At 40.3% G+C, this 27,291-nt stretch overlaps 1 protein-coding gene across 3 annotated transcripts in view; it reads right to left on the bottom strand.

The window, feature by feature from the left end:
- Nucleotides 1-27,291, bottom strand: part of ANKRD28 (ankyrin repeat domain 28) — a gene marked incomplete at its 3' end in the record, with an annotated part of 90,743 nt that overhangs the window by 53,325 nt on the left and 10,127 nt on the right. Inside the window, exons 1-2 of one of the 3 annotated variants that reach the window (XM_081164404.1) lie at nt 1,660-3,141; nt 751-834 (exon numbers count right to left, since the gene is read on the bottom strand). In XM_081164404.1, the coding sequence (XP_081020530.1) occupies nt 751-834; nt 1,660-1,776 (201 nt within the window). In that variant the 5' untranslated portion in view covers nt 1,777-3,141. Of the gene's footprint in view, nt 1-750; nt 835-1,659; nt 3,142-27,291 lie in introns of those variants that run through there. The other 2 variants (XM_081164402.1, XM_081164403.1) reach the window with 2 other exon arrangements.

The following is a 27,291-nucleotide window of genomic DNA, read 5'->3' as shown; positions in this document are numbered from 1 at the left end:
GATTGTTGGGAAGAGAATACAAATAAAAGAGAAAACTAAGGGGAAATGGAATGAATTATCAAGGAAGAAGGCAGGGGTGGCTGAACAATAAATTCCACAATGTCACATTTATTTATTTTTTGCAGGTCCCGCTTGTACATGAAACGTAGTGGCTGCTGGGAAATTCATTAGACTGATTTTGCAATATTAAAAAGCCTCTTGCACCTACAGAAAAAAAGGCCTGCAATTGTCTATCCAGCTGCCAAAGAACAGGTCACATTATGAGTAGTTTGGACAACCGACATGGCAGCAGGAAACCTGATCCAGTTTACCAGCTCTAAAAAGTGAAATATTTTGGCATTCTTCTGTCCCCCATCTTTTTCCTTGGTTTTATGAAAGGGCTAAAATGAGATGACTTGAACACCAACATGAATTATGGGTGTGGGTAAGGATTATTAGTAACTAGAGGCTGGATAGTGGTATATGGTGGAGAAACCATATTTGAGTTGGTAACTTTGTTGCAATTTAGTGCAGTCTTATTATTATTACAATATCTTAAAAACTTAAGAAGAAAGACAGGCAAGTGTTTCTTTAAACTAAACATTAATTAGTTCACCACCAAATGTAGGTAAAATCTGGCAGAATAGTAGTAGGGTAAGTTATATTTTGTAAATCAATAAATTTATTACAAAGACTTCTGGAGTGTCTCAGATAAGAAGAAAAAGACAACAAAATAAAATAAAATCTATGAAAAAAAAATAAGGCATTTACCTGAAAGTTAACATCTTCTTTCTTAAAAATTAGTGCACGAACTTCATCAGGGTCCCCATTAAATATAGCTTGAACAAGTGGTGGCTAAAATATAAGAAAACAGAGAAAGCATTTTAATTTCAATGCTATTCAGGTGTAATTATTCCATCACAGTTTTAGATGAGCACCAAAACATTCCATATCACAAATACTTCACTAAAAATCTGTCTAATGCACTCTTTTAAAATGCTCTTCTACATAAACAACCATACTGCACTAATTATCTATACAAGATAAAAATAAAAAAATACCTGATTATTGCATACTAATTTTGCAGAATGCCCTCTGAAAGAAACAGAAAACAACTAGACACATGCATGCAATGTGATAGACAAATAAGGAAGTGCAGTACATCTAAATGATCTGGTGACAAACACATCTATTTCTAAAAATATCTACATGTGCTAACCACCACCATAAACATTTGAAAGCATTATTGCCAAAGCAATAAATAATAACTACTCCACTATTACAATGTTGCTGGACTAGTAGCCCTGCATCACATGATCTATTTTCCATATTTTTAAAGAATGGGACTTGCTTTACTACAGAATATACTATATGGTTTTTGAAAGACTACATAACCAATTATTTTAGGAGCTGTGTTAGAAACAATTTGCTACAAAATTCACTTCTTTGCCAATTTACTTTTGAAGGCAATGATTGGAGCACTCCTTAAGGTTTGAAAAGGAACAATCTAGAGAATTTGTTTCATTCATTAGGATTATCGTTAGACACAGAAGTGAATCTACACAACCATATTAACTACTTCAGCAAAATAAATACCAGCTACAGTTTCATATTTATGGTAAGTCAATGGAGCCTTGAACCACAATTACAAACAGGACATATTTAGCAAGAACCTCTTACCAAGCAATGTCCTGAAGCTGAAGGATGTAGAGATATGTTTTCCTGAGGCAGTTTGGAAATAAACGTGGGAGAATCATCTTCCACCTCCTCCAAAACAACAATACACACACGACTCATTCGACCCGTTTGAAGGAGAAAATTAGATTTGTAACAGCCTTGTCCCAAGGATAGCCAAGACAGCACAGAAAGTTCTTTTCCTCTCAAACATAATTTACAAACACTAGTGCTTTGTTCTGAAATACTTAAAATGGCATAACTTAAATTATACTCTATTTGTCAAATTCAACAACATATTCAGCTAATGAAGTTTTCCAAAATATTCCATAAAAAGTTCTGCTAAAATAGTTCTGTTATTACTTTATAGCACTCAATTACTAAAATATCCTTTTACAGTAGAAATTACAACAGTATATATAAAAATTCTGAACTTTCACCAGCCAATTTGCTTTTGTTTAATTTCTACAGAATAAGACTACCTAAACAGTAAAATCATTGTTATAGACGACATAACACCATTCTGTATAGAATGAAACAAGAGACAATTGCTCTGGCAGAGATGATCACAGCTCTCCCCACTCCAGCAAGGTCAGCCTCCAGTTAACGGTAGCAGGATTTCTACCGAAAAAGGCATACATGACTGCCCCAAGTGTTCCAGGTCATAATCATTCCGCAATTAAAAATGCTACTGCCTTAAAATCAAAAGTCCATCACACAAAAAGCAACGTATAACTCAACAGTTATTCAGCACTAAAGCTCCAAGGTTGACATTTCTTCTCCATGTAAAAATGCCTGCAATGTACAGCTAAGCTGCAGTACATTTACATGTGATGAGTCAGACAACAAAGGACAATGAGACTCAAATAATACTGCTTCTTCAATCTAGATTTCCCAAAAGACCGTAACACAGAATGCTACTCCATCAGTCAGAAAAGAAATGCAGAACATTTGTTTTCCATCATCAGACCATTGCTCTAGCTAGCTGCTCCAACAACGAACACGTAAGATATAAATGCCGGTAACAATGTTTTAGCAAAACACCACAAACACAAGGACTTGAATTATTGCTTTAGACTTTTCCTGCAGAAGTAGTTCATCACTCGAGCGCTTCTTTTGATCACTGTGTGAATAGAGGTTCCATTATAGCCTTCATTCAGACCGATGTAAAAAAGGGGGGAGGGGGGAGAAAATCAGGCTCCACGCATCATCTTTCAGCCAACTTCTTTATTTGAAGATCTGTGTCTATGCAAGTCCTGTGGTTCTTCACGTTAAATGCTCTATTTATCCAAATTTTGTCATTAAGTTGGGATTTTTCATGCAGCAGATGGTACCGCAAATGGTATAAAAAGCTAGTGCTTTAAAAAGGTCATTACAGAACACATTAACAGGACACAAAAATCGCACCCACAGCAGTATTCCAACAGAGCAATAGATCCGCAGAATGAAATGCCTAGTAATGCTCACATGTTACACTTACCAAATAACTGAGCTACTGCTCTGGATGCAACTTCCTGTAGCAGGGGGAGGGAAAAAAGCAGCTTTGGGGCAGCCCTCACAGAATATCGATGCCAGTTTTGTGTGACTAATTCAGTTAAAACGTAAGATTTCTGTTGAGCCTTTAACATTTTCCACTAAAAGCCACAAGGAAACTCGTATACTGGCACTGCTGACTAACAATGTAGGAAAATAAACAATTCCAACCCATAACTGCTTTCATATGTTACCATATTCGCAGAACGGTCTCAGTTAACCCTCTATGGCCATGAAACTTTTTAGTCTTTTATAAACTAGGAATTAAAAAGCCTTTTTTTAAAAAACAATCCATTATACATAGCAATAGCTGCTTACCAGAAATATTTGGGTTGCTGTTAAAAGACATATTTAGCATGCTAACAAGCACCTAAGAAAAGTGAGGATATTAACAAACACTAACCAAAAATGTCATCCAGTAATCTGAATTTACAGCTTTGGTTTGAATCTGCTGAGCTGTAGCAGTGATCTGTGGGTGTATTATATAAATGGGTCATATGCCCAAAGTATTGGAAATGTTGCTTTTTTAACTCAACAGTACTTTCAGTTCATATTAAGTAACCTTACATTTTTAAGGTTCTCAATTTCAGGTCTTAAAATACAGACTTAGCAGAGCTTCAACGGACATGCGCTGAATGACCATAACAAGAGATATCTGAAGTATCTTGTAAGCTGCTTTGGATATGAATACTGTAGATATATTCCTATGGGTTAAGTATCAAAATTTTAAGGTATCAACCAAACACTGGTATTTTCAAATTCTGTGGTGAAAAATAAGTTCAGCAGTATACAATGAAACAAGATTCACATTTCAGAAGAAACATACTTTTAAACAAAATTCCAAGTTACTGACTCAGCTGTCCTCAGCTCGGAGATTTTGAAATTTTAGCTAGAAACCATTTTTGTTTACATTGTCGCCTCAGTCATTTTCTCATATTGGTAAATTAATCCCATTTATTTAAATGAAACTTGGTTTTTCGCACCATAGGACGCACCGGACAATAGGACGCACTTTGTTTTAGAGGGGGGAGAACAAGAAAAAAAAAATTCTCCCCCTCTCTGCCCAGCGCCCCTTCAGTGAAGCGGCAGGAGGCGCTGCACAGAGAGGGGGAGAACTTTCCCCCTCTTGTTTTCCCGGTCTAAAACAAGGTGCCGTTTAAGGTGCGTTCAGGCAGCTACCTTGGAAGCCTGGAGAGCGAGAGGGGTCGGTGTGCACTGACCCCTCTTGCTCTCCAGGCTTCAGGTTCCTTTCGACCTGCTCTTTGGGGCTGGCGGGGGGAAGCCCACCACCAGCCCCAAAGAGCAAGTTAGGGAGCAGCGGAAAGGCGCAGCGGAGAGGCTCCTGCCATAGCCGCACGTCACCTCTCCAGCCGGGAGAGGGTCATGGGGGGCTGCTTTAGCCCCGTGACCCTCTCCCGGCTGGAGAGGTGACGCGCGGCTATGGCAGGAGAGAGGGGCTGCTTTAGCTGGATTGCGAGAGGGTTGCGAGGGGCTGCTTTAGCCCCGCACGCGCGCGCTCTCCCAGCTGGAGAGGTGACACAGGGCTGTAGAGGTTCCTGCCATAGCTGCGTGTCACCTCTCCAGCCGGGAGAGGGTCGCGGGGCTATGGCGTCTTCGCTCCATAGGATGCACACACATTTTCCCTTCATTTTTGAAGCGGGAAAAGTGCGTCCTATAGAGCGAAAAATACGGTACACTGACCTGCCAACCTAGCAGTTCGAAAGCACATCAAAGTGCAAGTAGATAAATAGGTACCGCTCTGGCGGGAAGGTAAACGGCGTTTCCGTGCACTGCTCTGGTTCGCCAGAAGCGGCTTAGTCATGCTGGCCGCATGACCCGGAAGTTGTATGCCGGATCCCTCGGCCAATAAAGCGAGATGAGCGCCGCAACCCCAGAGTCGGTCACGACTGGACCTAATGGTCAGGGGTCCCTTTACCTTAAGTTACACTGAACACAGTGATCTTGTATGGTCATAATGTTCCTAGTTTACTAAACCATAGTTTAGTAAGTCAGCAATGAGCACTGAGGCTACCATGTTCCCCTTTATGCACTGGCTCTGAAATTTCCATCCTCTCTATTTAAATGAGTTTTTCCCATTTCAGAAGCAACATTTAAACGTATCAGGACACTGAGATCAGTGGGTGAAGGAGCCAAAGGTGGGGGGGGGAGAAGGGGGAACATGCAGGTCCAATGTTCTCAATACTATGGTTTGACAACTTCAATCCAGCCCTGTGGATGCTTACCCAGAAGTAAATTTCTGTGAGTCTTTTTGAACATAATGTTCCTGGCTCAACAGAACTATGGTTTTATTTAGTCTGGAACATTGTGTCCAAAAAGGCCTCCTGAGATTTACTTCTGGGTAAACATGTATAGGATTGGGCTGAAAGCTATCTAAAACTGAGGAAAACTAGAAGCACATTGCCCTTCTTTTTTCTATTTAAAGGGCAAAGGCAGCTAACACCTATAGGGACTGGTGGGGCAGAGGGATGGGCAGCTTATGGTAAGAAGTGCTAAGGCTAACAGAGCTAATGGTAGATGGAACATTGCAAGGTTGCAATCCTATGCACGCTCATATAAGAATAAATCCCACTGGACACTGCAAGTCTTGCTTTTGATTTTTTTAAAAATAGGGTTGTGAAAGTAATCAATGCCAAGTCATACCTTATCAATATAATTAGTATTTACACGGTAGTGAAAATACATCACTCCTTTACAGAAGTATAATGCAAATATTACCTCCAGAGTTATTTTGCAACATGCAGCCCAATCCAATGCATGTTTACTTAGAATGTGTACTGAATGCAGTAAGACTTGCTTGCAAGAAAGTATAGGAGATGGCAGTTTTAGAAGTCCCCATTTTTATTACTGGCCCTGCTCCTATGCCTTTAACAGCAACCTGACACGCAAAAATTAATCAGGTAAAGGTCTTCTTAACATGGCTATATCGGTGGTAAGTGAAGCAGCTTCCAGCTAGAGCTTCCAAAGCTAAACCAGGACTTGCTTCTAAGTGCACAGGATTGTGTCCTCCCTTTCCCCCCCATATATGGCTTTTTGTAAACTCAAAACAGCAGACCCAGAAAATAAAAACTAGCAATCTGGGTGCTAGTGTTAGTCTAGATGCCTCAGAGCATATGTCTGCAGGGAACAACATGGTTACTACCTTTCCTCTTAACAGGGCTCCTGTGCCTTTAAAAGTTGCAGAGAGGCAGATATTCAACAAGCACACCTTTCCTAAGAACACAAGATTTAATGAAGTTGGAGGCCAGCTCCAGGCATTAAAATAAACATTCACTCAGTTTTCAGCAGCCCCAAAAACTACATTTTCAGTGAGCGGTAACAAAGAAACAGAGTCACATAGACTTCCCATCACCTGAACTGGAATTTTGTCTGTACTGGAATTGCAGAGGTGGGAGGGGGGAGAGGAAGAAGTTAAATATACCTTGCTATTCAAAGCCTGGATCTGATAGTGTCCCATAGGGACAAGGTCACTCACTGCTGCTGCTTTCATCAGTGGTGCGGGCTCTGTGTGTGATTCACAGGTGTCAACAATCAAGTGCTTGGAATTAATTGTAGGTACCTGTCACAAAATGTCCCTCTTTTTACAAATAACTGGGTCCCAATTGGCTAGCTGTTCCAGTTTGCAAGGAAAGGAGGGTGTATGAAATGTCACTGGTTTTCACCATCTCTCAAGCCTAATTTTCAATAGGAATTGCTTTTTTGTTATGGAAAGCTATAAGGCAGTACTGGGACACGGTGATGCAGATGTTAAACTATTTGTTTATTTCACAAATCTTATATGCAACTTGATTGTAAAAACAAAACAAAACCCTCAAAGCAGGAGGAAAGAAAGAAAAGACGAGAATGGGCTTAGGTTCTGGAAAGCACAAGGGACTGTCCCAATTGATATTTAAGGGCAAGCCTCTGGAGGAACCCTGCCTATCAAGATATGCAGGTAAAGCCCTGCTATATATACCACACTTGGCTTGGGGTAGGAAACACAGAAAGCAATGGCTGCACCTATATATCACAAGAAAGCAAACAGAACATTCCCAAATGTGTGTTTGCAAATATATTTAATACAATATCTTTTTAAATGTTATGTATATTTCTAGTGACTACAAGCCTTCTCTAAGCAAATTCTAACAATGCAGGAAGGAAAGCTGGCATAAATATGTTTTCAAAAAGCATAAGTACGTCAGGTACTACATGAAACACAGCTGCTAGTTATGTCACAAATTCATCCATATAAAAATCACAAGTTCAGCTTAACTCCATGCCTGGTTGCAGAAATTAATATTAAAAACGAAATTAAGTTGTCTGTCATTTAAAAATCGCAGAGAACAAGGAAAATGACATGTAAAATGAATGTACTTCTAATTTTGTTATCTTGTTACAGTAAGCATTGAAATACCTACTAAAAAGGACTCTTAGCTGTATGCATTAAATATACCTACAGAAGCACTACTTGCCTTGCAATAACATCTTTTAGAAAGTACAATATTGTTTAGAAGAGTATGAAACAAACGTATTCCGGGAAGAATTCATCTGAAGAGAATCAGCTCCATACAGCACAGCATTACCTGGGAATTTAAAAGTGACATACTGCTACTGCCCACCCATGTGAAAGTATAATTAGCAAATTACATACTATACCCATATGCCACATAGAATATAACAAATGGACACAGAGTGCTATATTTTGGGGCGATAATAAAAAGCTATCCTTATGTCATTATAGCTAATGATAGCAATTATAACTGTCACAGAACATGAAGGGATCATATCCTACTTCTTCTAAGTTTGAGTGAATCTCTTCTGTAGTACTGTCCTCAACTTACCATTCTATCTGAATCATTTAAGGATTTTGCCTCCCTTCTCTGTACAGGCAACAACCAGAAGACGCAGGGCATAATGGAGTGGGACACGCTTATACACACTCTGCTGATGCGCATGGAGCAGGCGGAACATAACCTCTGTGTGAAAAGGTTGTTGACTGTACTTCCTTCAAAATACCTGTTTCTCAGACCATTAGTTCTTTGTCGTTCAACAACACTAACTCTTGATTCCACTGTCTCCAAAGTTCACTCCTGGTATGAGCCCTTCTGACTAGGAAATCCAAGGAGGACACACCACAGCTGCTGGAAACTGACTCCAGCTTATCAGAAACGATAGGATTTGCTCCTCTTAGAATAGTATGTTGTAGGCTTCTTGTAGGTGGGATTCCGAGAGGCACAACACTGCTTCAGCTTGCTTACAGGGCCTGTTAAATTCCCATCACTGTGGCAGCAGCTCCCCATGTTTCCCCTAAGAAACTCCTATCCTGAAGGTTGAAGCCATGAGGTCTGAGAGACTGACACCAAACAGCAGAAAAGAGACACTGTCATCTTCACCACCTTCTACACACATGTGCAATTCCAGATCCCATATGACTCTGGGAGCAAGTATGATTACTCATATCATTCAGTAGCCAGGAGACAATGCTGTCAGACTGGAGTTTTCCAGTTGGCATCTTAACAACAAGAAATCACTAAAAACAAATTCTAACACCTGATAATTCGTACTTCATAGGAAGAAACCAGTGATAGCAGCAGCACAACAGATTGTGATCTAAGTTTTTTTTGGGGGGGTGTAACATTTTGCTTCAAGAATCTGACTATTTGATGTGAAGTTTCCAACCAACTGTGTTTAGTCACAACACTGAATAATGAAGCTAAGACAAGGACCGTATTCATAGAAAGCCATCATATGATAAGTCAGACATCAAAGGAGGTAAATATCAGTGTACAACATTTATTTGCTTTTTGAAAAGGGAAAGCCTGCTTTCAAAGTGCATCTGATGCTCAATTTTAATCTGACACAGAAGGAGCCTTATCATCGGGATTCCTGCTTTGCAGGGGGTTGGACTAGATGAACCTTGAGGTCCCTTCCAACTCTACAATTCTACCAGGAATAAAGTCCAGAACAGTTCAATAGTATTTTCTTTCTTGGAAGAAAGTGACAAAAGTCCAGGATTATGAATTCTTGCTGAGAAGCACTACCATCACCACTGCAAACCCAAATCACACAGGCAGCCTTTACTTTCTAGCAGGAACAGCAGGCATGAATATGAGAAATCACAATACTAGGGAATTAGACTAGGGCATGGGTAGGCAAACTAAGGCCCGGGGGCCGGATTCAGCCCAATCGCCTTCTAAATCTGGCCCGCGGACGGTCCAGGAATCAGCGTGTTTTTACACGAGTAGAATGTGTGCTTTTATTTAAAATGCATCTCTGGGTTATTTGTAGGGCATAGGAATTTATTTTATTTTCAAAATAGTCGGGGCCCCCACAAGGTCTGAGGGACAGTGGACCGGCCCCCTGCTGAAAAAGTTTGCTAACCCCTGTTATAGAGCCAACCTCCAAGACTCTGAGATTAAACATTACAATCAAGTAACCTTGTTAAAAAGTAATAGAACTACTGATGTGGCAGAACTGGGATACATTTGATGACTGTATATTCCATAATTCCCTGATATGCATGATATCTCATATAGCAGGAGAAATTAACTGCCACTGAGGCTGAACACTTACACAGAAGAATAGAGAGGTATCTAATCTTTAACGTAAGAAGTATAGTAAGTGATAAATGGGGAGTATATTCTTTAGCATATAGATTGTGTGTGTGTGTGTGTGTTCTCTATGAGTCTAAGTGGTAGTCTTGGATTATTTCTAGGGGTTTTTTAATTGAGAATATCTCCTGTGTGTGACAAAAGCAGTTGAAGATTTCCCACCCACAGTTCACTAGACAAGAGGCAGACAGAAAATAAGTGCCCAGGATATACCCAGCAAAAATAAGATAGCTTCCACATATTTCCAACTGCAGAAGGAAGCAAAGCTGTAAAGTAGCAATGTGACTATTAGGGAAGTGGAGCATTTGACTATTTTGCAAGTATCTTCATTAAAAAAAACAAGACACAAAATTCACTGCAATTTTGAGAGCCTTCTTTCTTCCACCTGGGGCACAAGGCTTCCTTAATGTAGAACATCCTAACTGGCTTCCTCACAGTCTCAAATTTTGAAATACTAGTTACCAGTCAAAAGATGAGTCAGGGATAAGACACATTATGGAGGCTCTGGCTCATTCAGGAAGCAAAATCTCAGCTGGATGCATTAGTCCTTCTTTTGTTATTCCTTGGCTGAGGAAATAGCCCTACCTTGACTATTTATAATTTTGAATAAACTGAGGGGGGGGGGAAACAATTTTGAATATAGTTTTCAAAGATACTAGTCTTCAACTATTTTTAAAAAAACATAATTTGTTTGCATTCAAACATATCAATATTTAGCACCTTGTTATATTTATCTGTGGCAACAGAAAGCCATACGAAATAATCTTTATGGTTAAAGTAAGTTGCTAGGGTTACAAAATATTTGTCTAGTAGTCAAACCAAAACCATTTGAAAATTCTTTTGAAAATCCCATGTGTCTATCAGCAGCAGTACTTGGGAGGATACCACCAGCGTTTTACAACTTATTACAGGAATACATGCTACTTCCTCTCAAACTATTTAGGAAACACAGAAGAAAATGATTCATATTATTCTGGCCTGTGGAAGGGTGTGGACAACACACTGATTACAACTATTTAAAATCTTCAGCAGTGACTCATCACTGGTATAGGGCATTTCCAACTCCAGCCTCTTTGGCAACGTAATATCTTCCGTTACATTATTCAGAGGAAGAGCAAATTGATGGGATCTAACCCATTCTTTCTTAGAATATACGTATGACAAAATAGTTTTCAGAACTGAGCACATGGCAAAGTTACCTAAGCTGCAATTCTATATGAACTTACCTAGGAGTAAATCCCACTGAGCTCAACGTGGCTTACATCTGAGCAGATATTTATAGGATTGCACCGTTAAGCATCCAGGTTTGAAGGGTATTAATAGATCAGCTAAAATCAGGTGACTAGAGAAATCTATCCAGGTTTCTTTGCCACCTCAAAGGAGAGGAGATGCTATGTTTTCCTTTTTGGACGCTATTCTCTAGTTCTTTCTTCCATCCTGGAAATTACAAATAGACTCTTGTTCAAGTACGTGAAAATTCAGATTGTTTTGTTTCCAGAAGTTTATTGTCAAATAATATACATGAGTCTTTTTAATTACAAAAGGTAGAAATACAAATGCTGTCTGTTTGACAAAGAGTTTTCTGCGAAAGAAAACTCCAAAATAAGCATGTGCAGCCAGTTTAGCAAGGTTTACAAGATCCTTCATGAAAGACAGCAAAAAAGACAGAGGGAGGCTGTTTATTCCTATTGTTGTTTTGTGAATTTTAGCTCTCAAAAGATTTTTTAAAAATGTCTTATAGATTTGGCCAAAGACAAATGAATACATTTCTCAAAATTCATATGCATTAAGATGTCAGGAAATAACTAGGTTGCTAATCATACATACTATTTGTTGTTCTAGTGGTTAGGAACAGACATACTGCATATGTGAAAGAATTGAATTACAGTTTCCATGGATACCATTTTAAAAAAATCTTTAAAAATGTGACTCCTGCAAGAATTACTCATCATCACTACATCTGCACAATCTGACTTTGCAAAACTAGCCAGGATCAAGGTTAATCATTAAAGCAGATGCATGGTGCCTAATTATTTATTTAAAAATCCTTGGGGGAGATTCAGGTTCATCAGGAATATGTCGTCCTATACCAGCTCAAGAAAGATTTTCCAAAGTAATGCTTTGGAAGCTGAAAGAATATTAAAAATCCCAGTTCAAGTGAGTAAGAACAGGATAAATCTGACTCTCTGGGGTTCATGTATATGCTTACAAATTAGTAAACATACGGAACAGGAATAAATTACATGTCTTTATTCACTGTCCACATTATGGCTAAACTCAGATGCTGTTCTTGGTTTGTTCATTACCCAATCCTTCTCACCAAATAACACATTTCAGAAAACAATTGTGCTAGCTAGATCACTGCTACATTTCAAAACCGATAGTAAATTCAATCTGAAATGTGAATGCTACTGATATTTCTCAGGTTAACTGAGGTGCTGATGATACTGTTACGGCCTGCACTGCAATTTTTGTGAGCTCCTGGGGTAGTGTGTGGTTATGGAGGACAGAGTCCTTGAAAAACGTGCCTAGAAGGGAGGCCTTGCAAGGAAGTCTCAGGGATATCAACTATTCAAGCGACTGGAGGCAGAGGTAAGTGAGGCTAGAGGATGGCTGGGTCCGAGGGAGGCTTACAGAAGCTTGCATTCTGTTGCTCGCTCTGACCTCTTACCCGTGGCATCACTGGAGGTCTGGTGGTGGTGTTACTGAACACTAACCCAGTTCCTAAGATCCATAATGTTATTGTGAACAAACAGGCTGACCTGATCTGCATAATCGAGACCTGGGGAGAAGGAGATGGATGGACCTGACCTAACACAACTCTCTCTACCTGGAGTGACAAAAACTCTCATGTGTTGTCCCACAGCTATTTGTTGCTGTCAGCCTCTTTAGGGGCTGCATTGAAAAGAAATTTATGTCTTTGAAATGAGTACCTATTCCATGATTCATGGCTGGATTTGAAATCCCTAAATCTACTTTGGAGATGGAACCCACAAAGGGCCGACTATTCTGATAGTGAGCGATAAAAAGGATGCCTCTTGTCCTGACATGCAACAATATTTTTTGTCTTATCATGAGACTCCATCAAAAACGTTCTATAGGAAAGTCTGATAGCATGCATTAGTTAGAAGTGGATTAGATTGTGAACTGACTGTACAAATTAGATGTGTATAAATCTGTTGTGCATGTCGAGTTACACATAAATTAAAGTTTAACAGGTACAACCAATCTTAAAGTGTAAACTATCCTTCAATGGCATTTTTTAAAAAGTGCAAACTTTTCAAACAGAAAGTTCATCTAAATCACTAGTTTAAAATCAGTGTATTATTCCAGCCTCACAACAGAGGTCATTACGCCACTGTCCCATTTCTGCAGTAATAGTCTCTAGAGATTTCTTAATCTATAGGTTTCTATTCGACTGTTGGGTTCTGTGTGTAAAAATCCATAATCTAAAATGCAAGTTTTGAATGCATATATTTTAGCACAGTTTCACTAGCTAATGAAAAGGCCACTATATAAAGTAAACTACTGCCCCCTGGGGTACAAAATCAGAATTTTAAATCCAGTCTAGCAAACAATTCTAATAATTACATCTATGGATATACTGAAATACAGGCTGACAATTCCAGACAGATTTGCTAATTACCAACCCAGAACAATCCTCTTCTTCCCATCTATATTTAAAAGCCTGATTTTAAAATATCACATCTCTAGCTAATTAATGTTGCCTGAAAGGAAAGAAAGAAGCCACCCTAAACAGTATCTGAAATTTCAATCTAAGATTGTGCAATTAAGACATTGTTCTTCAGAGCAACTTTGTAACAGCATGATAATCACTAGAGTCTGCAAGTACACGCACCAAAATTTAAAAATTCACACATAGTAAAACAGGAAACTCTCTTGGGAACAGAAAATTAAAAGCTGCAGGATGTTTGAATGAGTGTGTCTTACTTTACACTATATACAGGAGGCATCAGTGAAAAGTCCAAAAAATAATCTGAAGTAACTTGCAACATACACTTAACACAAAAAATAATGTTCCCATTTCTTTGTCCAATATAGGTGCCAAATGTTCAAAGCAGCTGCCTAAGTGTTCATTGATGAGAAAGGCAGAGGAAATGAATCTCTGAATTAGCCACCCCTGCCTCTCATATAGGTCAATCACAGAACATACAACTAGCAAAGTGCCTGACTACGACAAAACGGCTGGGTATAGTTAGGTTGTGGTGTTTAACTTTACGTCACACCAACAAGCCCAATTATATTATTTCCACCAATTGCCCCCTACGTTTCCATGGTATCAGTGTCATCCATCTCTTCACTGTCCCTCAAATCACAGAAGTCACTTTTAAAAACACTCAGACTAACGTGGGGTGGCTGGTGGAAGCCATTTTCACATAAAAAAATATGTAATGCATTCCAAATTCCAAAATTTTGGTGAAACAAATTAATTCCATTTTTTACATGCCCTCCTATATCCACAATGATCGGAAGAAGCATTATTACCCACCAGGCAGGCCCAGAGTTAAAACTGCCAAAACAGCAACAAATGTATATGCTGCTAAGGGCCAACCTGAATGGTTCCATCTATGATCACCTAATACTTAATGGGTATAAATTAATAAGCCTAGCATACTAGCCAAGCATGGATAGGCAAACTAAGGCCCGGGGGCCAGATCAGGCCCAATCGCCTTCTAAATCCAGCTTGCGGACAGTCCGGGAATCAGCATGTTTTTACATGAGTAGAATATGGTTATAAGACGTCCCTGTTTCCCGGGGACAGTCCCTGGATTTACAAATCAGTCCCCGTACAAAATCCATTGAAGTTCAAAAGTATCCCCAGATTCATTGAAAAAAATCTGGTAACCTCAGAGTAGAATGTGTCCTTTTATTTAAAATGCATCTCTAGGTTATTTGTAAGGTAAAGGTAAAGGTACCCCTGCCCATACGGGCCAGTCATGTCCGACTCTGGGGTTGTGCGCCCATCTCACTTAAGAGGCCACTTCCGGGTCACGTGGCCAGCGTGACGAAGCTGCTCTGGCGAGCTGGCACCAGCGCAGCACACGGAAACGCCGTTTACCTTCCCGCTAGAAAGCGGTACCTATTTATCTACTTGCACTTAGGGGTGCTTTCGAACTGCTAGGTGGGCAGGAGCTGGGACCGAAGGACGGGAGCTCACCCCGCTGCGGGGATTCGAACCGCCGACCATACAATCGGCAAGCCCTAGGCGCTGAGGTTTTACCCACAGCGCCACCCGCGTCCCTCCAGGTTATTTGTAGGGCATAGGAATTCGTTCATTATTATTATTATTCAAAATATGGTCCGGCCCCCCACAAGGTCTGAGGGACAGTGGACTGGCCCCCTGCTGAATAAGTTTGCTGACCCCCGAGCCAAGGTATATAAATTCCAAGATTAGCATTAGGCTATCAGGGGATTTAACTCTAACATTATAGCCTCATTCAGATATAACCCTAAACAACCAGTTAACCTTACAAGAACAACTTGCAGCAAGCCATAGGTTAACATGCTTCCTCATCCTCATCCTCACTCCTCCTTTTGCATGTCTATGAAAAGCAGTTTGGAAGCTTTCACTTCCATTTTCAATTAACTGCAGCTTGTTATATTTGAACCTAGACCATAATCTTAACTATGGCTTGTAAAAACAAACCAACGTCAAACAAAAGTTCAGATGGTACAATAAAATGAAGTTAATCCAAAACAGAAATCCAAATGAATCTGCAGATATAGACTTGTGTAGCTAAACTGATGGGGTGGGGGGAATTGCAACAGTTAAAGTTACATTTCTAGGTTCTTTTCAACAATAGTATGAAACAACAGGAAATTAAAGGATACTGCAGAAACCAGTGTTAAATTCTATAATATAAGAACCCAAATTTGCTAAAAAGGGACTTTCCAAGAGCTTTCATAATGCAGTTCTGACTAGTCTGAACAATTACTGATCAGCCAACAAGTACTTTAGAAAAACCCATTTTCAGCAGTTAGAGAAACTAGTCCATCGATTCAGTTACCAGCATTTACTCCAAACAGTTTACATGTAATATCACATTCCTTTATTTTTATTTGGCTTATATGACAGTAGTTTATAGTTGAGCCACATGGTGGCACAATACAAAAAGAAAACACGGTTTGAAAACCAAAAGCAAAGTCTTATTGTTAACTAAAATGTGGATGCAGAACCACCATATGTAGTATGAAGAGGAAAGAAAAGGAACAGGAGGCAGTGCTGATCCCCTGCTTCATGTCCCCCAACCCAACAAGATCTACTTAGAGAAAAGCATATGGGGGGAAGTAATTTGGGAGGGGAGTAGAAGAGACAAAATAAGGTTTAAGTTTAAAGCTGCATTTTAAATCAGTTTTATTGCATACATTAAATATTGTTTCACTTGTAACAAATGCTATTTTAAAGAATCATACACGAGTCTACCACTACTGTAGTTTAAATCTATTTTATTTAAATGTTGAAGGCACACATGGAAATTACACAAGGCACTAGAACACTGCATGCATCCTTTCCCCCACCCCCCCAGGGCACAGACATAGCTCTCAAGGTGTTGTTAGGGAGCTGTACTCCAACATCTTGGGGACCAGAGGTTCCCCATTTCTGTTCTAAGGCTACAGTAAGTCTGTACAGTCATTACTTTATCCAGTCTCAAACCAAAGAGAATAATGCCACTGCAACTTCTTTAATAAAGTATGCTTTTGAGGTGCCTGTTCATGGTATGTGGTTTTTTTTTAAAAAAAACTAGATTAAGGATTTCTCTTTTGAAATGCAATGGCAGAGAAATAATTCCTAAGTATCAGGTGCATATTCCCAGTCTCAGGCGCTGCTTCAAAGGGACTATTTTGCACAATCAGATTGAAGCAGGACCCAATTTCAGAAACAAAGATTGTGAGAAGGTGGCTATAGAGAAATGTGGTCTCTAAAGTATGTGTATCCCATGTGTGTAGATATTTATAAGTTGAAACCAGCACCTTGGTTTTGGCTCAGAAGCATGCTAGTAGCATGTGCAGTTGGCAAATCCAAGGCTGCACAGTCTCATTTAAAGGGAGATAGGCTGCAGCATTTTGCAGCAGCTGAAGCATCTGGATCATTTTTCTCAAGGTCAGCCCTTCATAAAACATATTACAATTGTTAAGCCTGGAAGTTATGAAAGCATGATTCAATGTGGCATGGCCATATCCTCCAACATGTAATTGACAGAAAGCTGCTCTAGGCTACAGCAACCTGCTTGGCAAATGCCATTGTCTTGGACAGACTTTCCCAACCTGCCACCCTCTAGATGTTTTGGAGTACAACTCCCATCATGCCAGACCTTCAGACTGGGACTGATAGGGAGATAGGAGTCCAAAACACTTGGAAATCACTGGAGTGGAGAAAGCTTGTCTAGGATAACACCAAGGATGTGATAGAAGCATAAAGTGAATCCAAAGAGAGAGACACCCAAGAAACTTCCTTCTTCAGCTCAAATCACAGGTCAAGTCTGTGCTATGTAAACTCAACTATTAAGATAGTGTTGACTTCATTTTGTTTTTACCATAAAGGTTACTGAGACTGCTGATTTGCTGAGTCTTTTTCCAAATGTTAGCTATGTCAAAATTAAGTAAAGGGTTATGAGCTTTATTCAAACTAATGTTGATCACAATTAAATTCACTGATTTCAATTTGACAAATCTATTTGACTTTAGATTTTGAGGGCCACAATATCTAATAGATTTCACTATAATTTTTGCTAGAGAAGAAAGGAGAAGGTGATGCAAACTTACAGATAAATAAAATATTTTGTAGAGAACAGTAAAAGGCAAAAAACACCTCCTTTTCGTCTGAATGAACTACAAGACTCGGAGAGAGATGAAAATCTAATAAAACTCAAGACACAAACCTATATGTTCATTGACACTCTTGGAGAAAAATGTTTCTCACTATATTTAAATGCACAACTTTAAAGAAAAATGGGTTAAGTATCAATACTTACTAATTATGTTACGCTTCATAACAGTTATTGAGAATAAAAGCACAAACTCTGAAAGCCGCTTATTACCAGGTCTCCCAATAGTAAAAGTACTTCATGTGATTGGCTGGCACAGAGTTTCAAACAGTGATTGACAACTCGAAGATCACAGTAATGAGCATGCTACAAATGACTAGAGCAGTTAAATTGCTGTCATGCAATACACAACTATGATAAATTGCACTGGACATGTGTGGTAGAAATACAGACCATTCTTGCATGAGATTTTGTTAAGCATAACATAAAACATTCTTATACAACTATTGCAGCAGAATCTAACATGCCATAAAATCAGGTGTCAAATGCTGAGCATTAGCAGAGTTTATCTAATAATTTATCTTACTCACTCCCACTCAAACAGCAATACTGGTGAAAACTAATTCATATATTTCCAAGATGAACAAGTTGTCTGCTGAGTATTAATTTGGAAGAATATTTTTGATGAAATTTGATCTTTAAAGCTCTATAGATAACTGGTTTTTCCTACTGTAGCTACATGCTCCACTAGGCAAACACTATCCTTTGTCAAGAGACTCCACAACCACAGTTATTAAGTAAGCAGATTATGGAAGAGCAAGCAATAGCATGTAGTAGTACACCCCTGATTTTTTCAGTAGATTTGCAACTCTGCAATTTCCCTCAATACTTGATGTTCATCGCACAGTCACAATGTTTTTAAATGAATTAGTCCTATGCGGAACTTTGACACAGATCTGTCTCTGTTAATTATGCAATCTCAGTTCACAGACAAACCTTGCAAAGATAGATAATTATAATGAAATACAAAAATAAAATATTTCCTTGATGGCATATTAGCTGCATTTGGATGAATGTATACTAGCTTATTAAGCAGAGAATAACACCCCCACCCCCAAGCAAGTAGCTTACTTGCTCCTTCCTTTGTGCAAGTCGCAAGTAAACCAGGAATTCATTAGCCAGAAAACTATGGTTTGGATCAAGAGAGGACCTTAAACAATGTTCTGAATATGGTTTTAGACCCTTGCTTGTTTCAAAGCTGGTAACCACAGTTTCCCATTCTGTATGAAATAGAGAAGCTATATTTAATTTGGGGCATTTGGATATAATTATGGCTCACAAGAAGGGAGGATGAAGAGAGTTCTGTGCATGGGCAAAGACTTGTTCATTCTCATCTATGCCAGGCCATATTAGTGTTAGAATCTCAGATGTATAAGCTAATTGCCAAATGGCACCTTAAACCTAAGTTACGGTTGCCGCAAGGAATGTCTACTCACTATTTTTACAATGGAGCTTATTATGTTATTATTACTTTCCTTTCATTTCTCTACTGCTTTATATTTTAAAGACTAAAACTCAAAGCTGTTTACAAACATTAAAACATCAAATAAAACAATCCAGAATAAAACAAAATCAAGCTTCAAGGACAGTATTTCAGACTCTAAGTGACATTTTGCTTTCCCCATATTTATTTATTTACCTACTTAATTTATACAGCTGCCACATAGCAGTACTCTAGGAAGCCAGTGTGGTGTAGTGGTTAGAGTTTCAGACTGTGATCTGGGAGATCAGGGTTCAAATCCTCACTCAGCCATGAAGCTCAGGGTCTTTGTAGGGATTAACGAAGAAAGGGGGGGGTGAACCATGTACTTCTTGGGGGGAAAGGTAGGATATAAATGCAGTAAGTTAAGCTCTTCATCTTACTTGCATAAGAAAGCTAGAGAGACCAGCCAGATGGACATGTCAGTCACCAACCAGACATCCAGAAATCTCCACATGGTTGCAATCGGACCCATGCCAATCGCAAAACGTGCCTGGTGCCTGGGGAATTTCGAACACTGACTATAATGTAAGGTCAAATGAGGCAAAGCAGCACAGAATAAACATTTAAAGTACAGTGATACCTTGGTTTACAAACGTAATCCCTTCTGAAAGACCATTCGAGTTCTGAAATGTTCAAAAACCAAAAACTCAATAGCCGACAGCTAGGCCTCAGGATCTTGCACTCAGTGGAAGCCGCATGGCATGTTCAACTTCTGAGGCGTGTTTGAAAACCGAGGTACCACTGTATTTCTCACTCATTCACCACAAATCCTTATAAATATAAAAATTGGCCTTCAATTAATCAGAGTACAATGTATTATAGAACAAGGATAGATCTGCTAGAATTGCTGGTAGGCAGAGTGCAGTTGTGCTCATGTCAAGCTTGAAGGCAGGCTCCCCATAGGCAATGGTTGGCCACTGTGAGAACAATATAGAGACACGAAGTTTAATCTTTGAAGCACCTAGCAAATTTGCCACATTTGGGTAGATAACAAGAATCCCTGCACAACTAAGAACAGCTCTGCTGAACAGCAACTTGAGAATGAAATGAAAGCCAGAAAAGAAATATTCTTTGCTGCTTTCACTGCATGCAGCAGGTGCAATTATGTGCTATATCATGTGTCAGGTTGTGTTTGGTTGGCATCAGTCTGTCTCGGGAGACAATGGAAGAGTGCACCTTTGGGGGTGAAGTCAAACTGTTGGGAAATTACAGTGCCTGCTGTGGCTGTAGAGACTGATATGGGAGAGACATGCTTAGCTGCAGCTGAGACAGACGAAGGTGCCTGGTGGTGCTGATGCAAGTAGACCAGGGCATTTCTTCTTTCTGCGCTCCTCCCAGCAGTCATTTCTCCTCTGGTCCCTGCTGTGGATACATGACCTCACTGGTTGTCTTTACACTGAGCCTTATGCAATTTGCACTCTAGTAGTCACTGAGTCTGTTTGGTTGCCCTGAGTTCCCTCATATATCGTATTTTTCGCTCTATAGGAGGCACTTTTCCCCCTCCAAAAATGAAGGAGAAGCGTGTGTACATCCTATGGAGTGAATGCAGGCTTCAGGCAGCTATCCGCAAGCCTTCTGAGCTCGGCGGGAGTTCCCGCTGGGCTCCGAAGGCTTGCGGATAGCAGCCTGTTCTGGGGGCTGGGGTCAGGGGAAGCTCGGGCTTTCCCCGTCCCCAGCCCCGCAAGATATGGGAGCAGCAGCGAGGTTGCACACAATCTTGCTGCCGCTCCTGGACCTGTTCTGGCGGCTGAGGAAGCTCGGGCCCCGTGGCTGTGGGGGGGGGGGGAGTAATTTTTTCCCCTTTATTCCCCCCCCCTAAAAACTAGGTGCACCCTATGGTCCGGCACGACCTATGGAGCGAAAAATACGGTATTCAGGAATCAACCTGGGTTTCACAGTGCCAGACAGGACACTAAGGATCAGTTATGCTGAGAACCCATCAGGCCTCACTATTCCCATCAAGTATCACTATTCCATAGTGAACTTTGGCCACTGGAAAAGTTCCCATCGTACTGAGGAATCACCAAACTCCGTAAGTATTCAGAGACAGATCATCTTAATGAATCTCCCTCCCCTCCAAACTTCTTCAGATAGTGCAGTCAGTGACAATGGGGTAGATAATTTTAACACCCCCCCATCTCAATATCCAAACCATGCCCTCACATCCCGAGGCAGAGACTAAATAAAGGGTATGGCCTACCCTGTGTCCAATAAGACAGCCCCCTGGTTGCCCTGGAGATCACAAAGTCCAAAAGCCAGCCCAGTCAAGGCAACCTTGGTGTGGATATTGAAGTTCCCCACAATCAATGTCTTGGGATTCCATGACACCAGATTTGGGACATCTCTGCCAGCTCAGCTGTTGGGCAGCAGGGTGGGCAGTACACCAACAGCATCCCCAGTCTGTCTTGCTGGCCAAGCGTCAGATAAAGGCCCTAATAGCCTACCTAAGTGTAGAGAAGTTTCTTGATGAATAAAAAAGCAGTTTTGTGGACCACAGCAAGTCTGCTACCCCACATGCCTAACCTAGACTGGTGCTGCATCAAGCACATAAGTGGGCAAAGCTGGGTCAAGACCCCACTGCCCACCCAGTGATTCAAGCCAGTTTAGCTCCATCATCTGTGGTAAAGTCCTGTTTGTGGATGTGTTCTGAATCAACTTGGAATTGAGCTACATCACTGCCTGGCTAAAGAGCTCACAGCCAGTCCTCTGATTACCCATAGCATTGGGTGTCAGGCAAGGAGATGATCTGCACATATTTCCATCCTATACCTATGCCAGCATTCACTTATATATGCTTCAGAGAACCCTGGGCAAGAGCAAACAGTGGTTGAATTTACAAATTAGCTGTTATCTGTGGCTTCTGCCAACCCTATCTTCCTTCCCACATTGAGAGCTCAAGGGAAGTGCAGCCTCTTATCCCAAACATCACAATAAGCTTTTTTAATTTAAATCAGATTTTTTTTTATTTAAATTGGATTTTTAAAATAATATGCTTTTGGGGGGGGATCCTTCTAAAGATAGTTTTCTATTAAAGTTACATTATAATTATAATTATTTTATTTTTAAAATTTCTATACCACTTTATATTTTTAATAAAAATCTCAAAGCAGTTTTTAGAATATTAAACCAATAAAACAATAGCCAAGCAATGTTCCTCCAGCCTTATGAGGAGCCTGTTTAGTAGAGCTGGTAAGTCTGGGCCCCGCCCCCTAGGCCAGGTGGAAAGGGCCTTGCATTATAGTCCAAAGCAGGGGTCAGCAAACTTTTTCAGGAGGGGTCCGGTCCCCTGTCCCTCAGACATTGTGGGGGACCAGACACACCCTCTCCCAAAAGCACCCCCGAAAGGACCCTCCTCCCAAAAGGAACTCCCCCTGCCGCCGCCACTCACACTACAGCCACTAACACCGCCTCGTCTTCGGCAGTGTCAGCATCGTCCTCTGTCTCAGCAGGGCACAGAGCCCATACCACTGGCCTGGGCAGCGGAGGCAGCCTCCGTGCCACCACCGCTTCCTCCTCACTGAGGCAGCTGAGTGGGAAGAGCCAAGCAGGAGGCGGCGGGGGCAGTGCGGAGGCCGCGCCAGCGCCGCCACCTGCCCAGGGGCGTCCGTGGCTTCTGATGGGCTGCAGGAGCTTCCTGCAGCCCATCAGAAGCCGCGTCGCAGAAGTCAGTCCCCGCGCAGCGAGGCCTCCGTGTTGTGCCAGTTTAGCATGGGGACTGCCCAAGCAGGTGGCAGGGTCTGCAAGGTTCGGGGGCCAGATTAATGAGCCCGACAGGCCACATCCAGTCTGCAGGCCTTAGTTTGCAGACCCCTGGTCCACAGGCTATTCATTAAGAAATAAGGATTTGTTTTAAGTTTTTCATGTGTGCTAAAACTCAGTCTAAGGTGTGTGGTTTTTTTAAAAAAATTGTTTAACATCAGTTAACAAACATGGATACACATGCTATAATGTTATTGTTTTAGTTAAATAAATTGTTTAAATTGTTATTAAGGAAATGATTATTTTTCTCCTTCCAATAAAGTACAGCAGAAAAGTTGCCCAAATATAAACAGTTAACTTACTAAACCTCACAATAATTTTATAATTATCTGTCAATGTATTTCTAATAGTATAACCAAGTCAGTAATTTTTGATATAACTATTCTGAAAATGTATTATTCCAAAAATCAAACCTTCATCTGGTTGTAAATATTAAGATTATACCAGCAAGAATGAGTCTTTCTGTAAAAAAAAAAAATTAAATCAAGTCTTGCTGACTAGTGATTTAAATCATGATTTAAATCAAATTCACCCTGCTCACTAGTAAGTCATATTGTTGTTTCCAGGTGCCTCTGAACCCTAGAGACAATATCTGTCCTTACCTTACAAAGTGTTCAAGCAAATGGTCACTAGGCTATAATAGCGATGCCACTGGCAACCGCATGTTTATGAAGCTCTGCAGGATATATACAGTACAGCACAAACCAATATTGATACAGTCTTTAATATACCCTTATGTGAACTGCATCTGAATCAAATAACTACACACACCTCTACTCTTTTAAAACAGTTTTTTATAAAACTGAACCTTATGCAAATCAAGGTGTTCTTATGTGCAGGAAAGACCACATTAAACCACTGCTTTTCCTGAATGTGAAGACTATTTGAAAGTTTGTGGAACTTGTACCCTTTTCTTAAAAAGTGGGTTACCAGTTCAGAATAAGGTTTCAACTTTTTTTTAAAGTAGCACATTCACTGCCCCATCCAGAATGAATGAGGAACGTACAGTTTTTCACATATTTTTGTCTTTGTCTTGGCTTATGTTCTGTCTTCTTAAAGAGTTGTGAAGCAGGAAGCAAAATAGTACAGAATAAGAGCATGTTATGATTATGATACTGGATGTTCTAGGTTTTTTAATGCATGCTTCAAAGTACTTGTCGGTTATGGCTTTCAACTAATTGTACCACTCCACTTAGTGAAATAGCATTGTAGTGTGAATTGTATTTACTTTCCTATGTGAACCAGACTCAACCAGCTCCAGAAGTGTTCTGAACTAGCCGCTGAAACCCTTACTGCCTTGAATCACAGCAACTTCACTCAAAATCAAATTGGAACCAAACAAAAGAATTCATTGGTTTGACTCTCCAGTTAAAATAGCTATATAAAAGTTCTAAAAAGCCATATTGAAAAGGGACAAGAAAAGCTTCTTTTATAATTACTACCATTTAGAATCAAGCATTAAGTTTATCAATGAATACAAATGCATTCTGCATGATGCAACAACAAAAAAGACAAATTATGCCATATGTATTGAATTTACTGCAATGGAGGAGGTGTTAACCTATGTATAGTAATATAAAGCAGCATACAATTATTGCAATGCGAATACAATTTAAATAACTTAATACTGTTACCAACTAAAGCTAAAACTGAAACTTTTGAAATGTAATACAGGTTATTTACAACTGGAAAACATTACAATCACATATATTATGCAAATTGAAATTTAACATGGCATCAAGGTGAGAATGCCTAAGATGGTGCTCAATCAATGCAATTTAAAAACAGAAACAGCAAGATTAAAAATAAAAACAGAGAAAGCACACAGCAGATAAGGGAATAGCTCCAGACTAAGCTGTACTTAGTTCAATGAAATCAGTGGGACTTAAATTAGTCATGATTTAACTTCCCACAATGATTTCAATGGAATGTAAGTGAAGTCAAATAACTCTAACCGTTTTAAAAGGGGGCAGGGCTCAGATATCCAGCATGCCATAAGACCACTGAAACCAAATAGGCACAGAGGATATGATCTCTGTTCCCTAGAATGTACCAGTATCCTATGCACAGCTACATATACACACATACAAATTTTGGTCATGAGCACATTTTAAAAGCACAACTTGAAAAACATAAGGTGTGAAGAGGGAGACGCCCTCAAAATTGTTGGTGGTGGTTTTATAGAAGTAAAATAAAACAAGTTTCTCGAGCAGGCAGAAAAGCTGGATTGGCTCTGTTCTACTTGCCAAGGTTAGAATGTGTAAGTATCATATTACCACAGCTAAAGCTTAATAGGAAGACCATAAGTGTTGTGACTTTCAACAATAGGCATGCTATGTAAGATTAAGGTAATTCTCATGGTTACCTTGACTAATAAAGCATACATTGAAGCATACATAGTTTGAAGGCAAAGGTGCTCTAAAGCAGAAAAAGCATGCCCTCAAGTCCCAAGTTTGTGTTCTCATACACAGTATATGAATGAATTTATAAGCCACACTTTCAATAAAAAATATAGCAAGTGGAATCAACATCAACATCAAAAACGATATCCATAAGCATAATTTAAAACATCATTAAATTATGACAGGATTAAAAAGGAAGTTCATGTTGCAAAGGCCTGTCCAAATATGAAAGTCTTCAAGAGACGTCTTAATGAAAGTAAGGATGGCTGTCACCAACGGCTGCTGGTAGGGAGTTCCACCGGGCAGGGTCTGCCACACTAAACAAATGGTCCTTTCTGATGGGCCAGCTGAATCTCAGTGGTATGGGGAACCATCAAAAGTCCTCCATCAGAGCACTCACAGCAGCCCCAGCTCCCAGACCCTCTAGCCTGGGTTGATGCTGCTGGGTAATATATGCTCCCCTATCTTGGTAATGCATACCAGGCCAGCATCCTTGTGATTAAGGAATAGAAAGCAGTGATAAGATGCAGGAGAACCCACAAACTACAAACCTAGTCCTTCAGGGGGAGCACAACCTCATCCAGTAAGAAGAACTAGCTACTAACAGCACCATTGTCTTGTCAGGATTGAGCTTCAGTTAACTGGCCTTCATCCAATCTACTAATGAAGCCAGGCATCAATTCAACACATCCACTGACTCACTGCCTGAAGATTAAAAGGAGAGATAGAGCTGAATGCCATCAGCATACTGAAAACAAAGCAGTCCCAAACACTGGATGATGCCACTCCACAGTTACATGTAGATTTTAGACAGGTGTTCAAAATTAGACAGGGGCATTTTGCACCTGGCTATTGGCCAACAGCGACCAAGTGAAGATGTCCCGGTACAAATGGGCTATAAGGACATATTGGTCCAGTTCAGATCATGATTTAGCACTCAGGTGTACAACCTGTAACCTAGTTTCATTATACTAACGAAAACTCACAAAGGAAAGGAGGGCAAAGCAAAATGGATGGAATCATGGAAGGAGGGAAATTCCATTCCAAGTAATTAGTTCAGACCTACTATAAAAGCAATCTGTTCCACTCTGAGCAGCCTGCATGGTGAGGAGCATTAGAGAGAAAATGGATGGCTCTACCTATTTTTGGCTCAGGCCATGCCTATACCTGGCAGCAATCCCATTCACTACCAGCAAACAGCTCCCAACAGATTACCACCAAGAGGATGCAGTCCTCAACAGAAAAAAAGGATCAGCACCCATGGTTTAGCATTAGCAGACCTGCCACAGTAAACCCGGGGGTCTCACATGGCCCCAGTTAATCAAACTGTCTGTTGCATCTGAAACTAATACTTCTTCCTGGTTTTCTTGCAGTAACCAGTTAGAACAAACCAGAGTTTCCAAGTTTGGATGTATTATGCAACAATGTTCATTCAAAACCAAAATTGGAAGCTTTTGATCTCTTCCCCTCATGAGCCTGGTAAAGGGGAGACTGAGAGAAATAGGATAGCCATCTATGAGGCTATCACATGGAGCAAGCTTTTTATCTCCTCTCCGAAGGCTACGACCAATGGATCCAAGTTACAAGAAAGGAGATTCTGATTAAACATGAGAACAACTTTCTGACAGTAAGAGCTGTTCGACTGTGCAACAGTGGCAGACATTCCTTCCTTGGAGGTTTTTAAGCAGAGGTTGGATGGCCAGGGAGTTGGTCCCTTCCAACACTACAATTCCACCCTACAGAAATCCCGGAGGCAGTGGCAGGGAGAAAAACTGCTGTGATTAGAAAGACAATTGCTCCCTCTCCCACTTATTAGATGATCAATTAGATGGGGGAGGGTACATTTGCATACCCACAATGCCACTGGATTGGGTGGAGAGACTGGAAACCCCTTTGCTCAGTGTCAATTATGAGAAATCACAATTGCTGGAGCTCTGCACACTTTATCTCCCAAGTGGCAGTGCTGCCACCAGTGAAAGATTGGGACTGACCACCAAGGAAAACCA

This window comes from Podarcis bocagei (genome assembly GCF_964188305.1).
Source record: "Podarcis bocagei genome assembly, chromosome: 12".
Lineage (NCBI taxonomy): Eukaryota > Metazoa > Chordata > Lepidosauria > Squamata > Lacertidae > Podarcis > Podarcis bocagei.
This window is presented reverse-complemented; position numbering and strand designations above follow the sequence as displayed.